General features: G+C 40.5%; 1 protein-coding gene across 1 annotated transcript in view; it reads left to right on the forward strand.

Annotated features, from left to right (window-relative positions):
- The first annotated feature begins 2,122 nt into the window (after nt 1-2,122).
- LOC143933376 (sialic acid-binding Ig-like lectin 13) overlaps nt 2,123-17,950 on the forward strand; it is a 41,030-nt gene continuing 25,202 nt past the window's right edge. The window contains exons 1-6 of the mRNA XM_077456244.1: nt 2,123-2,152; nt 2,610-2,753; nt 3,990-4,064; nt 5,824-5,881; nt 10,225-10,590; nt 13,701-14,057. Of these exons, the coding sequence (XP_077312370.1) occupies nt 2,123-2,152; nt 2,610-2,753; nt 3,990-4,064; nt 5,824-5,881; nt 10,225-10,590; nt 13,701-14,057 (1,030 nt within the window). The remainder of the gene's footprint in view (nt 2,153-2,609; nt 2,754-3,989; nt 4,065-5,823; nt 5,882-10,224; nt 10,591-13,700; nt 14,058-17,950) is intronic.

Consider the following 17,950-nt stretch of genomic DNA (forward strand, 5'->3'; position numbering starts at 1 on the left):
ACTAGTCACCCAGAAGACACATAGATTAATGTATATGAATGCTATGGTGAAGAGCTGATGTAGAATCCACAGAACTTGCCCTACATGTTTTGCGTTGTTAGGAAAAACGCTTCTTCTGGGGCGTGAGTAAAAACACTCTTAAAAATTCTAAAGAAAGAACAGAATGCATGAATACATCTTACAACTAGGTTACAAAACTTTAAAACAAAGACATATAAATTGCTGAATGCATATTAATCAAGAATTTGTATACACCAAAATAATATATACGAGAATGAAAAAACAGTGCTTGTCAGAGAAGGACCATGTGGGGTTAGGGGCCATGTGTGCCGGTCATATATGGGGCACTGTGGGGGCATACACGTTATTATGAATATTTAATATTCATTGAAAAGGAATACTGCATTAATATATATATATATATACAAGTAAAACTAAAAGTTAGATGTCCTACCCCAAAACTTTCTGAAGATGGCGCTGATAATACACAATAAAGGTGGTGTTTTTATATAATGTAGTAGCTTGTTTCATGTAGATAGAACTGAAAATAAACATATTATCAGTATGGACAAGGAAGTTCCACAGATGCATATACAGATTAAAGGTATGTATATATATAGTATATAGAGTATAGGCACTCACCGCGCTGGAAAGATACAGCCTATGCCAACCAGAAAGATAAGGCATATGCTGATGTCCTTTTTTATTTTGTGTGGTGGGTAAAACTGCACAAGGCAAATCTCTGGGGATACAATATGAATATTGATAGTAAGGTTGTCCCAGGAAAGGCAGAAGAGGGGAGGGTGGGAAAAATATAGGGACTCAAATTAAGTTGTCATATACTGAGGGAAAAAAAAAAATGCTTACCTAATGTGTGTACTGGCGTGAGACATCCGCCATACACGTGTGTAGCCTGCAGAGTGAGGAGACATCTCAGAGAGACGCTGATGATTGCGTCTCTCTAAGTACGTGCATGTCCCGCCCACCATTATGTGATTGGCCGAAACGCCAATCCGTAAAATGTAGTGGGCCGGCCGATATCTCCGGGTGTGCAACACCCCGCCGGACCGCTCACACCTCCCGTGCGCCTGCGTCATGCCCAGGAGTGAAGGGGGCGAGACGCAGGGATAAGCAACGCCCGGGGAAGGAGTTAGGAACGTCGGGTCATATGATGTAAATACGGCCCACGTGCGGACTCCTAATGCACCAAAAAACAGGAAATACCTGTGGCGCTTACCGGCCGCACAGTGTCCAAATGGCCGGCACAGAGCCCCCCACCGCAGACTCCCTGAATGACAAGACTATAATAAACATTAGAAAAAACAAACTATAAATTTACCAGAGAAAATAGACTTGGTATAAGTAGGTACAAGTATATAATCCCAATGGACAGGAAGAGAGATGGGAATGAATAATAAAAAAGGAAGAAAAAACAAAGGAAGGGAGAGAAAAGTAAAGAGGGGGAAGAAGGGGTAAGTGAAGAATAACATAGGATAGGGTTAATGTGTAAAATGTGTTAATTACTGGAAGGGGAATATCAGAAAGGGTGTATATTGAAAAATGTGTTGTATAATCATCAGTTTTAAAGGAACAGAGAAGCTATAATGAAAAAAACAGGGCAAAAAATTGTTTATAAAAAGGGTTTATAGGAATGCGATTCGTTTATTCCGGGGGGGGGGGAAATCGCATTAAGTTTTTCTATCCACAAGGTCTCCTTTCTCAAGATGGATTTATCCCAATCTCCACCACGAGGTTTGGGTGGTATCACATCCAATGCGATAAACGATATCACTGATGTGTTGAATTTATGGTAGAGATCGAGGTGTCTACTGATGGATGTCACCATTTTGCCCCCCGATGAGAAGTAGACATGGTCCTTTATTCGTGCCCTAAATTGTCTGATCGTTTTGCCTATATAAAAAACTGAGCATTCACACGTCATAAGATAGATGACGCCTCGTGTATCGCAATCCGCAAAGAATTTTGGGGTAAAGGTTTCTCCGTTTGGCAGAACAAAGGATTGGCCAGTTCTGATCAGGGGGCAAAATGGGCATTTCCACATCTAAAGATACCATGAGATGGGCGACTCTGGGGATTCAGGCTGAAGTGACTTGCAGTAAGAATGTCTCGTAGGGATCTAGCTCTGCGGAAGGTAATTTGGGGTTTCTTTTCTATGTATTTAGCTACAATAGGGTCTTCTGTAAGAAGGGGCCAGAAGGTGTCCAAAGTATTACGTAGTATTGAATGATGATTGGAAAATTTCGTTATGAAATGCACCCTATTCATCTGCTTCGACTTGTTTTGTGGTTTATATAAGAGAGTAGCACGGGCTTGGCGCATTTTTGAAGCAATTTGGCTTGAATCTCAAAGTCAGAGGTATATGTGCAATTACGTCGTAGCCGGATATATTAAGCATAAGGAATGCTCTGCAGCAAGGGGTCTGGGTGTGCACTGGTAGCGTGCAAGAGGGTATTGCCAGCAGTCTCTTTCCGATAGAGACTGGAGGCAATATAACCACTGTCATCTTTTTTACTAGTGAGGTCGAGAAAGGTAATTTGAGACAAATGACTTGAAAAGGTAAATTTCAAATTAAAATTATTTGAATTTAGTTGTGCAACAAAGGATATGAGCTCATTCTGGGTTCCAGTCCAAATAACGAAAATGTCATCGATGTATCGGAGCAAGCAGATGGCCTGGCTCGTATACATCGACAAAGCATCGCTGGAGAAAATGTCTCGTTCCCACCCCCCCAGGTACAGGTTAGCGTATGCCGGGGCGCATACAGTCCCCATAGTCACGCCCTGTACCTGGAGGAAGTGGGAATCTCCAAAGACAAAAGAATTATGGGTAAGAATAAAAAATAACAGGTCCAATATGAACTCACAGAAGTCCCAATTGTGATTCGTTTGCTCCTGAAGGAATGTGCGCGCTGTCGCGATACCCTGCTCGTGAGGGATGCTGAAATATAATGCCTCCACATCCAGGGTCGACCTCACTATTAGAAAAGATGACAGTGGTTATATTGCCTCCAGTCTCTATCGGAAAAGGAACAGCTGGCAATACCTTCTTGCACGCTACCAGTGCACACCCAGACCCCTTGCTGCGGAGCATTCCTTATGCTCAATATATCCGGCTAAGACATAATTGCACATATACCTCTGACTTTGAGATTCGAGCCAAATTGCTTCAAAAACGCCTAAAAGCCAGGGGTTACAGCAAATCAACATTGCGTAAAGCATATAATAGGGCGAAACGCCAAGCCCGTGCTACTCTCTTATATAAACCACAAAACAAGTCGAAGCAGATGAATAGGGTGCGTTTCATAACTAAATTTTCCAATCATCATTCAATACTACGTAATACTTTGGACACCTTCTGGCCCCTTCTTACAGAAGACCCTATTGTAGCTAAATACATAGAAAAGAAACCCCAAATTACCTTCCGCAGAGCTAGATTCCTACGAGACATTCTTACTGCAAGTCACTTCGGCCTGAATCCCCAGAGTCGCCCATCTCATGGTATCTTTAGATGGGGAAAATCTCCATTTTGCCCTCTGATCAGAACTGGCCAATCCTTTGTTCTGCCAAACGGAGAAACCTTTACCCCAAAATTATTTGCGGATTGCGATACACGAGGCATCATCTATCTTATGACGTGTGAATGCTCAGCTTTTTATATAGGCAAAACGATCAGACAATTTAGGGCATGAATAAAGGACCATGTCTACTTCTCATCAGGGGGCAAAATGGTGACATCCATCAGTAGACACCTCGATCTCTACCATAAATTCAACACATCAGTGATATCGTTTATCGCATTGGATGTGATACCACCCAAACCTCGTGGTGGAGATTGGGATAAATCCATCTTGAGAAAGGAGACCTTATGGATAGAAAAACTTAATGCGATTTTCCCCCCCGGAATAAACTAATGGCATTCCTATAAACCCTTTTTATAAACAATTTTTTGCCCTGTTTTTTTCATTATAGCTTCTCTGTTCCTTTAAAACTGATGATTATACAACAAATATTTCAATATACACCCTTTCTGATATTCCCCTTCCAGTAATTAACACATTTTACACATTAACCCTATCCTATGTTATTCTTCACTTACCCCTTCTTCCCCATCTTTACTTTTCTCTCCCTTCCTTTGTTTTTTCCTCCTTTTTTATTATTCATTCCCATCTCTCTTCCTGTCCATTGGGATTATATACTTGTACCTACTTATACCAAGTCTATTTTCTCTGGTAAATTTATAGTTTGTTTTTTCTAATGTTTATTATAGTCTTGTCATTCAGGGAGTCTGCGGTGGGGGGCGCTGTGCCGGCCGTTTGGACACTGTACGGCAGGTAAGCGCCACAGGTATTTCCTGTTTTTTGGTGCATTAGGAGTCCGCACGTGGGCCGTATTTACATCATATGACCCGACGTTCCTAACTCCTTCCCTGGGCGTTGCTTATCCCTGCGTCTCGCCCCCTTCACTCCTGGGCATGACGCAGGCGCACGGGAGGTGTGGGCGGTCCGGCGGGGTGTTGCACACCCGGAGATATCGGCCGGCCCACTACATTTTACGGATTGGCGTTTCGGCCAATCACATAATGGTGGGCGGGACATGCACGTACTTAGAGAGACGCAATCATCAGCGTCTCTCTGAGATGTCTCCTCACTCTGCAGGCTACACACGTGTATGGCGGATGTCTCACGCCAGTACACACATTAGGTAAGCATTTTTTTTTTTTTTTTCCCTCAGTATATGACAACTTCATTTGAGTCCCTATATTTTTCCCACCCTCCCCTCTTCTGCCATCCCTGGGACAACCTTACTATCAATATTCATATTATATCCCCAGAGATTTGCCTTGTGCAGTTTTACCCACCGCACAAAATAAAAAAGGACATCAGCATATTCCTTATCTTTCTGGTTGGCATAGGCTGTATCTTTCCAGCGCGGTGAGTGCCTATACTCTATATACTATATATATACATACCTTTAATCTGTATATGTGTAATGGAAATTTGTAGGTTCTGTATATAATTGTATTCTATTTTATATGTATTGCACAATGCCCTCACTGTGCACACGGCACTAACAATGTTTTCAGTACATGTTTTGCATTCTTTCAAGTCCTGATTAGAATTAGTCTGCCTATGTAACGCCCCTTGTTACCATAAACGTACAATTGTAATATTAATGTGATACCTACGTAATCATGTGTATAAAAACCTTCAAATGCGTCATAATAAAGGAGAACGGTTATTTGGAAAGATGCTGAGCGTATCTTTTGTGTCTGTTCCCTACTGCAGTAGTTATTAATTTGGAACCACTAATCAATATGAGGATAGGAGTTGCCTATCATCAAAATATCCATTTCAATATGCATCTGTGGAACTTCCTTGTCCATACTGATGATATGTTTATTTTCAGTTCTATCTACATGAAACAAGCTACTACATTATATAAAAACACCACCTTTATTGTGTATTATCAGCGCCATCTACAGAAAGTTTTGGGGTAGGACATCTAACTTTTAGTTTTACTTGTATATATATTAATGCATTATTCCTTTTCAATGAATATTAAATATTCATAATAACGTGTATTCCCCCTACAGTGCCCCATATATGACTGGCACACATGGCCCCTAACCCCGCATGGTCCTTCTCTGACAAGTACTGTTTTTTCATTCTCGTATATATTATTTTGGTGTATACAAATTCTTGATCAATATGCATTCAGCAATTTATATGTCTTTGTTTTAAAGTTTTGTAACCTAGTTGTAAGATGTATTCATGCATTCTGTTCTTTCTTTTGAATTTTTAAGAGTGTTTTTACTCACGCCCCAGAAGAAGCGTTTTTCCTAACAACGCAAAACATGTCGGGCAAGTTCTGTGGATTCTACATCAGCTCTTCACCATAGCATTCATATACATTAATCTATGTGTCTTCTGGGTGACTAGTTCTCCTGTATAGATTTTGAAATTTATCATTTGATTTGCGATGTGTATCTCATGTAGATCTTTATATGCGTGGATATATTCCCTGTGTCTAAAAATATTTGAATACATTTATATAAAAAATATTAACTCATTATTTTCTTATTGAACCTATACTGGTGCCTTTAAAATCCCAAAGTCCCTATCTACTCTTGGTTTAAAATAAAAATTGAGATGTGTGTCTGAAGAATCTCAAAAGAACATCCAATAGATTCCGTCCTGCAAAGCAGATAAAATGCTAGGAGGAAATATAGTTCAAAATATGGTGGACACAGTGGGTAGAAGAAGGGATGGACAATGTGTTGTCCACAACAGCTCCACAAATTGCCTCCTGGAATAAAAGCCTAACAAAACTCTAATCTCATTAATAGAAGAAAATCGCATCACTGAATAGGTAGGACTCACCACGGCATCCAGTTATGTCCTTTTCCTGCTTATATACAATAACACTGCAGTCAAGGGTAACTTCTCCAATAGTATGGTTCCTCCACTAGACTGTCCCAATAAGCTCCAATATAATATCAGAGCCAGGGTGGGGGGAAGAGAGAAGAAACATGCCTCTAATAGTGTAGTGAGTTAAAATAATGTGGGTGGGTTCATTGAATAACAAATAGGTGGATTCTTACATGGATATTGGATAACATTAAAAACAGGCAAACACAGTGAAACTGCGTTCTTAGCGCCTTCTTACGTCCCTTACGGTGTACGTCTGACTACGGCCACTCCCTATGCGTTACGTCACATTACGTGACTTCATCTGGGGACAGGAGAGTCCTACCTATTCAGTGATGCGATTTTCTTCTATTAATGAGGTGAGAGTTTTGTGAGGCTGTTATTTCAGGAGGCAACCTCACGTCTCTGCCACTCATTACTAAATCATAAAGCTGACCTTGGACCAAAATTAAATAGTCTTCCCGGATGCCAAATCATTATTCATGAAAATCTAAACATGTACCGTACTACCACTGTGACTAGGCAAGGGTGACACTGAAGTTCTATTGACTAGATCCTGTCAACGATGAACTTCCCAAATCTCAAGAGAGGATGCTCCAGTATGGTGCACAACTGTCTTCTTGCAAAATTTGGGAATTGGGATACTCAGACATTAGAGTAACATTTGAAAGCAAGACATGTTAATAACTGAATTTGCAAGTAATTTAACCCCTTCCAGACTGCCGTACACCGATATACATCCTTGCCTTGAAGGGGGATATCGTTGGCAGCAGCTACCAGCCTTAACCCCGGTATCCTCGTGTTCAGCCGGCGGACTGGTTACCGGTTAGTGGTCTCTGCGAAAGATTCAACGCAAGATCACTTTTATCAGCCCACCGCTCTCCGCCACTTATCGGAGCCGTTGGCAGTGGCGGAGGGGATCAGATCTTCACCCTTGCTGGGCATGGAGATGAGTGAGGGGGAAGATGGCCCCCACCCTTCTCCATAACAATGCAGGGTGGAAGCAACGTCATAATGTCACTTCCGCCCCATCACTTCCGCCCCATCACTTCTGCCCATAGCTCTTGAAGGGCCATTTTTTTTTAAATGACACATTTTATTTATTTTTTTCAATTGCATTTAAGTGTAAATATAAGATCTGAGGCCTTTTTGACCCCATATCTCATGTTTAAGAGGTCCTGTCATGCTTTTATTCTATTACAAGGGATGTTTACATTCCTTGTAAAAGGAATAAAAGTGGAATTTTTTTAAAAAAAATCAAAAACTGTGTAAAAACAAAAGGTAAAGCGTGCAGAAGCGAACGCACATGTGAGTAGCGCCTGCATATGAAAACGGTGTTCAAACCACACATGTGAGGTATCGCCATGATTGGTAGAGCGAGAGCAATAATTCTAGCCCTCCTCTGTAACTCAAAACATGCAACTGGTAGAATTTTTTAAACGTCGCCTATGGAGATTTTTAAGGGTAAAAGATTGTCGCCATTCCACGAGCGGCCGCAATTTTGACAACATGATATATTTAATGTGATGAATATAAAAAAAATGGGCTAAATTTACTGTTGTCTTATTTTTTAATTTAAAAAAGTGTATTTTTTCCAATAAAAGTGCGCTTGTAAGACCGCTGTGCAGATACGGTGTTACAGAAAGTATTGCAATGACCGCCATTTTATTCTCTAGTGTTAGAAAAAAAAATGCATAATGTTTGGGGGTTCTAAGTAATTTTCTAGCAAAAAAGAAATTTTTAACTTGTAAACAACAAATCTCAAAAAGAGGCTTGGTCTTTAAGTGATTAAGCTTTCGCTGTCATATAAAATGCATTTGTTTGTAAATTCATCTAATAAATCATTATTGTTCACAGGTCTTGCTCATTGCACAGTGGTTTCTCAGTTTCAGGATGTGGACAAGAAAAAATGGACGCCTCGGGTTACCACTGGTGACAATTCTGTTCCTCATTTCAATGGGTCTGTGAGAAAATGTCAGAACTTTATAGAACATAGATGTTATCAGTATTAGCATCTGTTTCCTCATTTCTACGTTTTAGTTTATTTTTAGTTTAGTTATATTTTACAGCCTTTTAAATGCTTTAGTAGTATGAGTATTTTCTGATTTCTACTATTGTCAAATAATGGCATATATATGAATCTTCCATTTCACAATGGTTTTCATGAACAACAATATATTTATCATATGTGTCCTTCATCCCTTTAGCATTTTAGCAATTTAGCATTTTTTAAGGAAAAGATTATTTAGGTGCTGGGAATATGAAGTCACTTTATTTTTATCTTTTTATATCATTTTTGTTTCCATCTTTCAGGAATTAGGTTTTATATATATATATATATATATATATATATATATATATATATATTCTACTCTCTTCATTTCTTCTTTCATATTGTAGCCCTGGTCTAGGGGAAAAATAATTTGATCTTCTGGAAGGGTATTATTTGACCCTATAATAATTCACTCTGGAAGCCCACTCTCCAGGCTGTGAGTAAGCTGGATCCACTGGGGATCATGCTCTCAGTTAGATGCAGAAGGTATTGCAGGGGATAATTATAGGGTGGGATTGTCGAGTGGGATTGTAGGGTGAGATTGTAGGCTGGGATTGTGGGTGGGTTTGTAGGGTGGGATTGTGGAGTGAGATTGTAGGGTGGGATTGAAGCGTGAGACTCGCTTACCCATGCAACATTCTATACATATACGCGTGGGTACTATACTCCCATAGAGTGATGAGTTCCCGTCACCAAAATTTCATCATTTTTGTAAACTGCGTTGCAATAAATTGAAAAGGCAAACTTAAAGTCCATCTATGTGTTTCTAGACCCTCCCATCCCCTGGAAACCAGTTAATAAAAAAATTTCCTAATACGTGTGCATATATTGAGTGCTGTTCTCTGCAGTATTGTATTGGGAACCTATACCTGCATGATGACACATCACAAAGGAGAGAGAAGGGAAAAAATACAGAAGATGTGCTTTAGGGTGGTTTATGCAACGTACACACGACCGAATTGTCCGGCGGACTTAGTCTGCCGGACCGCATTACACCGGACAATTCGATCGTGTGCGGGCTCCAGCAGACTTTTTCAATGTAAAGTCCGGCAGACTTAGAAAGTAGTTTTGACTCAACATTTGTCCGCCGGACTTGGCTTTCAGCGGACAATCTGTTCGTCAGTGTGCTAGTCCGGCAGACTAAGAATGACGCATGCTCAGAAGCAAGTACGAGAAGGAAGCTATTGGCTACTGGCTATTGAACTTCCTTTTTCTAATCCTGTCGTACGTGCTGTACGTCATCACTTTAGAAATCGCCGGACTTTCGGAGTGTCCGTGTGTGGCCAAGTCCGTTCGTTAGAAAGTCCAGAGGATTGTTTGCCGGATTGTTTGCCAGATTAAGTCTGCTGGACAATTTGATCGTGTGTACGCGGAATTAGACATCTTTTAGATGGTGCACGTGTGAAATGATACTCTCACACAGTGAGCCCATTATTAAGGGCTCCCACAATCCTAGCTGAATTTTTACATATTTTATGTTATTGAGAATGTACCGGGGGAGATGGAAAACAAAGGTGGATGTAAAAATCTAGAACACCCAGGTGGACAAAAACATTTTGGAAATATGGCAGGGAGATCTCACCGTTTGAATATTCCAGACATATTTGAAGCCAGCATTAGTCTCAGCCCACCATGCTCCACCTATAATACATTTCTGATCTAACTATTCCTTTAATGAAGCATATCCATGTATAAAATGTTACAAAATTTTCTTTCCCCACAGAGACTGTGATATCCACTAACTACACCATTCAAGTTAACCAAGAAGTGAGAATCCCGCAGGCTATGTGTGCCATTGTGCCTTGTAAATTCATTGCTGACAGTAGAGAGGAATTCTACAATTCAAAAGGATATTGGAAGAGTAGAACAAGTACAAAGCACACAGTCATAGTAGCTTCTACTAACATGTCGGAAGGGACGAAGAAAAACTTTCATGCAATCGGTAACCCTGATGATGGTGACTGCACCCTGAAAATCACCAACGCCAGTAAAGAAGACATTGGCTCTTACTACTTCAGATTCGTGGAGAAAGTAGACAGTATAAATTCATATAATTATTTAGAATTTAAAGTAAAGGTAGAGGTAACAGGTGAGTGCAACTTAAAGGGTAACTAAAACCAATAACAAAAATATTATATATTACATCATTTTTTTTTCATGCTATGAACATTTGCATCAAGTACAGGAAATACCTGTTGATCTTGCCTGACATTTCTTGTCACTTCCTGTGAACTGAAAGAGGAAAAACAATGTTTTTCATATAATGGAAATGAACAAAGTCAGACATTTTTGCAGTCCAGCCTGGATATCAACCATAGCTGCCTCTATAAGTATAATACAAATGAGTGGTTGTTGTCACTCTAGGACAGGAGGTGTGTTATTTGCAAAATTAATAGATGAAATAAAGAAAATAAACCTCATTAAAAAACTAACAAAGCCATCACATCTAAAGGCAGATAAGCTGCAAATATTACATTTGTTTTTGGGTTTCAATACTCAATAATGTAAATGTTATGTAAACTTGTCTAAAGTTTACAGTTGTATGGAGAATAGAAAGTGAAGGCAAATCTTCCAATGGAAGTTCTGGTGACAGCTGTCTAAAATGGAGATTTCGCCACTCTTTAAAAAATATTTATTTTCATATCCTGCTGTGTCTCTAAAAATGCAAGTGAAGGGATGTCTCCCAAATGAAAATATTTCTTATGCCGCTTACACACGGCCAGAATTTCCAATGGAAACAGTCCGATGGGAGCTTTTCATCGGATTTTCTGACCGTGTGTATGCCCATCAGTCTTTTTCTGTCGGCATTTCCGACGGACTTTAGATTGAGAGCCTGTTCTTAATTTTTCCAACGGAAAACCTTTCTATCGGAATTTTCGATCGTGTGTATGCAATTCCAACACGCAAAATTCCGACGCATGCTAGGAAACAATTTGACGCATGCTCGGAAGCATTGGACTTCCCTTTTATAGTGCAGTTGAATGTGTTGTATGTCGTGGTGTTATTGACTTTTGGAATTTGGTGTGACCGTGTGTAGGCAAGACAGTTTGAGTGAAATTCCTTTGGAATTCTGACGGGAAAACCATCAGAGCTTTTTCCGATGAGAATTTCGATCATGTGTACACGGCATTACTCTAGATTTGCTATAAATGATTCAGTTCCTTGCCCCCATCATTTGGCTTCCATACCCCCAGAGGTATGGATTCCTGCTGGTTACAAACCCCTGGTTGAAAGTGTTTTCACAGACATAATTTTCAGGAAAGTCTACAGTCAAGTAATTAAGTTAGTGTATTATTATATTTATAATGCATTATGTAATTCATTGGTTTATCAACTACTCGGTGTCAATGCCCAGAGAAGGTCCTTTAGCACCTTTAAGGTGAAATGCCCAGAATGCCACCCTTCTCCATTAGCTGTGCACTACCCCATCAGGATAGATTGCAGATTCTACACTTTTTTTTTGCACTGTCCCTCTTCATGAGCTGTGGACAACGCAATCAGGATAGGTTTCAGTTTCTGCTCTTTTCTGCCCCACCCCCCATCCCAGAAGTGCCCAAGGCAGTTGCCTTTTCTGTCCAACCCTTGGTCAGTCCAGACCTGATATATCTGCATACTAAGATTTTACAGATCAAAGGCAAGGACTGCACACCACAAAGCACAAAAATGTATCAGTTACATTATAAATGGGTTACCATTATCCCTGCACTGCACCCATGTAAAACCGTATGCATCACATGCTAAATATTAGAGGAATTTAAAGCATTTTTTACCTGTAAACATTATTCAACTGCATATGTAAAGAGCCCCGAGCCCCAGTGACAATTACTTATAGTAGAGAGACTGTTGTACCAAAAGCTGTAAAATCTCTGTGCTCAGTGAGGCTGACAGTTCCATCTTCACACCGGTGACAATGGTCACCAAAATAAATAGAGAGAACAAATCTATGGGACACAGACAGCAATAAAAACTTGAAAGATGGTCGGTCTAACCCTTCCTTAAAAAAAAAGTTTATGATGTGTGTGTTGGACCAAAAGAAGTGAAGCTTGGTTTTGATGGGTATAGAATGGAGTACATATTCCTTCAAGGGAGCATATACGTAATGAAGATATTGTGTAGAATGTTTTATGAATATGTTATTTTTCTACTCATCTTTCTCTCTTAGACTTTGGAGACGTAGGTGGCTATTCTATTCAGGTGGATAAGACTGTCAATGTCCAGAAGGGTCTTTGTGTCACCATCCCTTGTACATTTAATGCTGATTACATGAAATCCTTTACCAGCTCTAGAGGTCACTGGAAGACGATATGCTAAGGATTTGTAGCCTCCAGTGACAAGTTAATTGTTGGTACAAAGCCAAATTTTCAGTTGATGGGAAACGCTTTTTTAAGCTGTCCAGAATATAACTAGAATCTAAGAATCTAACCGCAGAAAACTTGATTTAGGAGAAAGTCCAAATATGTAGCAAGTACAGCAAAGCTTGTTGAATGTTTCATTCCAAAACCTTAATATGAAATTAATTCCCCCCTCCTCCACTCTTCTGGGAAGGCTTTTCACAAGATTTTAAAGTGTGTCTGTGGAAATTTGTGCCCATTCAGCATTTAATAGGTCAGGTACTGGTGTAGAAGACCTGACTCACATTCAGCATTCCAGTTCATTCCAAAGGTATTCAGTAGGGTTGAGGTCAGAGCTCTGTGCAGAACACTTGAGTTCCTCAACACCAAATACCTCAAACCATGTCTTTATGGAACGGAGTGGGTGTTTCTTCAAGGGAGCTGATGCATAATGAAGATATAGTGTAGATGGTTGGTTTTCTAGTCCTAGGCTGCTACCTCTCTGATCACAACAGGGAACACAGACAGCAATAAAAACTTGACAGATGGTCTAACCCTTCCTCGAAAAAAGTTTCTGATGTGTGTGATAGTGTTGGACCAAAATAAGTGAAGCTTGGTTTTGATGGTTATATAATGGAGTGCATATTCCTTCAAGGGAGCATATACATAATGAAGACATTGTGTAGAAGGACCATGTTCTCATCCTAGGCTGCTCTCTGATCACAACAGGGAACACAGACATCATTAAAAATGTAAAAGATGGTCTAACCCTTTCTAAAAAAACAAAAGTTTTGCTTTTGCCTTTACATATATTTTCTAAATGTTTTATGAATATGGTAACATTTTTCTACTCATCTTTCTTTCTTAGACATTAGAGAAGTAGATGGCTATTCTATTCAGGTGGATCAGACTGTCACTGTTCAGAAGGGTCTTTGTGTCACCATTCCATGTACATTTACCGCTGATTACATGAAATCCTTTAACAGCTCTAGAGGTCACTGGAAGACGATATGCCAAGAATTTGTAGCCTCCAGTGACAAGTCAACTGTTGGTATAAAGCCAAATTTTCAGTTGATAGGAAATCCAGATAATGGAGATTGCACACTGATGATAACTGACGCCAAGGAGCAAGATTCTGGAACCTATCACTTTGCATTTGAAGATGGGAACGTCAACAACGGAAAATACAGCTTTACATCCAAAATGATACAAATAAATGTCACAGGTAGGTTTATTGTCCATAAACGTCAACAGCGTATTCTAAAGTTCAACACGTTAAAGTGTTCCTGCACTGAGATAAATAGAGAGGCTTTGAAGGTTCAAACAGACACCACCTAGCAGAATTTAATGGAACTTATGATTTTTATTCAAAAGCCAGCTGGAACCTTTTTTGACATGCTTATTGCTAAGGCACAGCACTTTCTAAAAAAAGACATTGCAAGTTTTGTTGATTCCCTTTTGAACCTTCAAAGTTATTTCAATGGAAACAAGCTGTTGCCTGATACCTATGAGGCTGCCATTGCTGAACTCAATGTGAAAATGCTTGTTGATTGGCAGCCCCAGGTTTCAGTACTTTTTGTGTCACTGTCTTGGGTCAAGCGTTCCGTAAGGAAAAATGTAACTCCTGAGTTGCATATTTATACCTAACCAGCAATACAGAAAGTATTAAAGTGCAATATCTAATTCTTTTTTTTTTTTAAGCTGTTTAACTTAACTGGAATTGAATGCCCCGTACACACAAGCGGAAATTCTGCCAGCAAAAGTCCGATGTGAGCTTTTGTTCAGAAATTCTGACCGTGTGTACGCTCCATCTGACTTTTGCTGGCAGAATTTCCACCAGCAAAAGATTGAGAGCAGGTTCTCTATTTTTCCGACGGAAAAAGTTCCTATCAGAAATTCCGATGTCTTTAGCAATTTCGATGCGCGGAAACAATTTGACGAATGCTCGGAAGCATTGAACTAAATTTTCTCAGCTCGTCGTAGTATTGTACGTCACCACGTTTTTGATGGTGGAAAGTTCAGAGAACTATTGTGTGATCATGTGTATGCAAGCCAAGCTTGAGTAGAATTCCATCGGAAAAATCATCCAAGATTTAACTGAATGGGCACAAATTTCCACAGACACACACAAAACCTTAATATGAAATTAATTCCCCCCTCCTCCACTCTTCTGGGAAGGCTTTTCATTAGATTTTGAAGTGTGTCTGTGGAAATTTGTGCCCATTCAGTCAAAAAAAAAACATTTAAGAGGTCAGGTACTGAGCATTCCAACTCATTCCAAAGGTGTTTAGTAGGGTTGAGGTCAGGGCTCTGTGCAGACACTTGAGTTCCTCAACACCAAACACCTCAAACTATGCCTTTATGAAGCTGGCTTTGTACGCAGGGCATAGTCATGCTGGAACAATAAAAGGGCATTCTCCAATCTGCCCCTGCTTCATACCTCCATGGAGAATAAGCTGCCAGTGACCACACAGCCAGTGCATTGGTCTGGAGATTTGAAGGCCACACTCTTCTCTCTCTTCTTTCTGCAAGACTTCCAGTTCAGATCAGAGCAATTTTAAATGATCATCGCTGGCACATAACATTACTCTGATCCATCCCAGAAGTGCTGCAGAGAGAAGAGAAGAGCAGGGATTGTAAATCACAGAACTGCTGCACCAGCTACATGGGCACTAACAGTTCATCACCCAAGGAGATAAGTACAGCGATGATGAGTGTTAGTTCAGAGTGTATAGTGTCACCTTTTCATTTTTCTTAAAAGGTTAACTAATACTTAAAAGACATATCATTATTAGGGATGAGCCGAACACCCCCTGCTTCGGTTCGCACCAGAACATACCGAACAGGCAAAAAATTCGGAAGAACATGCGAACACCGTTAAAGTCTTTGGGACACGAACATGAGAAATCAAAAGTGCTCATTTTAAAGGCTTATGTGCAAGTTATTGTCATATGTCATATATCATATGCCCCCCCCAGTCCATTACCAGGCCCTTCAGGTCTGGTATGAATATTAAGGGGAACCCTGCACCAAATAAAAAAAAATAGCATGGGGTCCCCCCAAAATCATAATACCAGACCTTTGTCTGGGCACGCAATTCGGCAGGCCACAGGAACAGGGGGGACGAGAGAGTGCCCCCCCTCCTGAACCATACCAGGCCACATGCCCTCAACAAAGTCGTCCCCCAAAGCACCTCGTCCCCATGTTGATGGAGACAAGGGTCTCATCCCCACAACCCTTGCCCTAAGCCCCCCACCCACATACCCCCACAACCACCGGGCAAGGGTTGTGGGGATGAGGCCCTTGTCCCCATCAACATCGGCACAAGGTGCTTTGGGGGGCTACCCCAAAGCACCCTCCCTGTGTTTAGGGCATGTGGCCTAGTATGGTTCAGGAGGGGGGGGCACTCTCTCATCCCCCCTCTTTTCCTGCAGCCTGCCAGGTTGCATGCTCAGATAAGGGTCTGGTATGGATTTTGGGGGGGACCCCTATGCCATTTTTTTTTATTTTGGCACAGGGTTCCCCTGAAGGGTCTGGTATGGTATGACTCCTACATTTTTTTTTTAATTTGACAATTTTTACTTTAGAAATGCCATTTTGCTGTGGTACTGTTCTAAACACGGGTAAAATGCTCCACTTTACAGGCATACTATAGACACCCCCCAGGCAAAATATTTTTTTTTAAATCAGATCATTTTTATTGTGAATAAACACAAAAAAAAAAAAACACTTTTTAATTTCACTACAAAAAACAAGTCCTATATTTGTGAGGACTCATAGGTATTAATTATAAATGGGCAGATGGCCATACATAGCAAACGTTTATACAATTACAACAGTGCATTCAGTAAAAAATATATATTTACATAACGAGGTAAATGAGGTATTTGTTTTTTGGTCTTGTTACATGTCATGCGTGTCCTCATTATGTGCATATTTCCCTTTCCGCTCCTGGTCTTTCTCAAGGCTACCGAGCAGAACAGGGGCACCATCATCCCATAAGCAGCGGGGTGTGGTGTATTGTGATTCTGTATATTAATTAACCTTTGGGTAAAACCACACACAAAAAAATGTAACCTTTGCAGAACCTGACAGTATCATGAGTGGCGCTTCCCATTGGAATAGTTGTGTACATGGAGTCCCGTTGAATCCCCCACCCCCCCGCTTGTCCCTTACAAGTTCCTCTTGGAAATAGGTTATAGGGAAGTGGGGGCTGATGTTGTCCTGCCCCCGAGGATCCTATTTTGAACCAGGAGTAGTGGAGCTAGACCAGGGGTGTCCAACCAGGGATCCCATCTGTTCTCAAATTTTCTCAGGCTACCTCGATGTTTGTATGTTAGTTGTTCCTTAATAAGAGAGTCGTTTACTGAGGCAGTCCATTCTGTGTGTGTGGGAGGTGTCATTGATAGCCATTTTCTAGCTATGAGTTTCCTAGCTAAGAATAGTACCCAAAGAATGGCAGTATATGTGTGTGGTGTATATTGTTCATCATCTAGCCATCCAATCAGGCAAAGTTTAGGGTCAGCTATAAGTTTAAAGTTCCATATGCTATTGATAGTGTTTATCACTGTGGCCCAATATATTTGTAGTTTTGGGCATTTCCATAGCATATGGACAAGTTTACTGCTGTCTATAAGGCAGCGAGGGCAGAGTGGATCACCCCTTCTATGCCATTTGTGTAATTTCTCCGGTGTCCGGTATGTGAGGTGGATAATGAACAACTGGGTACGTTTTTGAGAGGAGAATAGTGAAACCTTAAGTACATTATATAGTATGGTGTTCCATTCCTCCTCTGAAATAAGTCCTGTCATCTCTCCATCCAGCTCTAAAGTTCAAGGTCATAGCTTTAGATACATGACAAAGAAGATACCTATATATAGAGGAAATTTGTCCCTTCCGAGAAGATGGCGAGATTAATTGTGTGAGTACCGTGGGCCTAGTTAGTTCCCAGGTGGAAATCGTGGTTTGTGCCGCTATAGCGTGCCTAAGTTGTAGGTACTGGAAGAATGAAGTATTTGGCAAGTTAAATTCCTCGTGCAGTGATTGGAAGTCTCGAAGCATGCCCCTGCAATATAATTGCGGGATATAATCTACTCCACTTATAGACCAATTTGAGAA

Source organism: Lithobates pipiens, unplaced genomic scaffold (genome assembly GCF_037356315.1).
Source record: "Lithobates pipiens isolate NorthernLeopardFrog02 unplaced genomic scaffold, aLitPip1_a1.2 Scaffold_27, whole genome shotgun sequence".
Taxonomy (NCBI): Eukaryota; Metazoa; Chordata; class Amphibia; order Anura; family Ranidae; genus Lithobates; species Lithobates pipiens.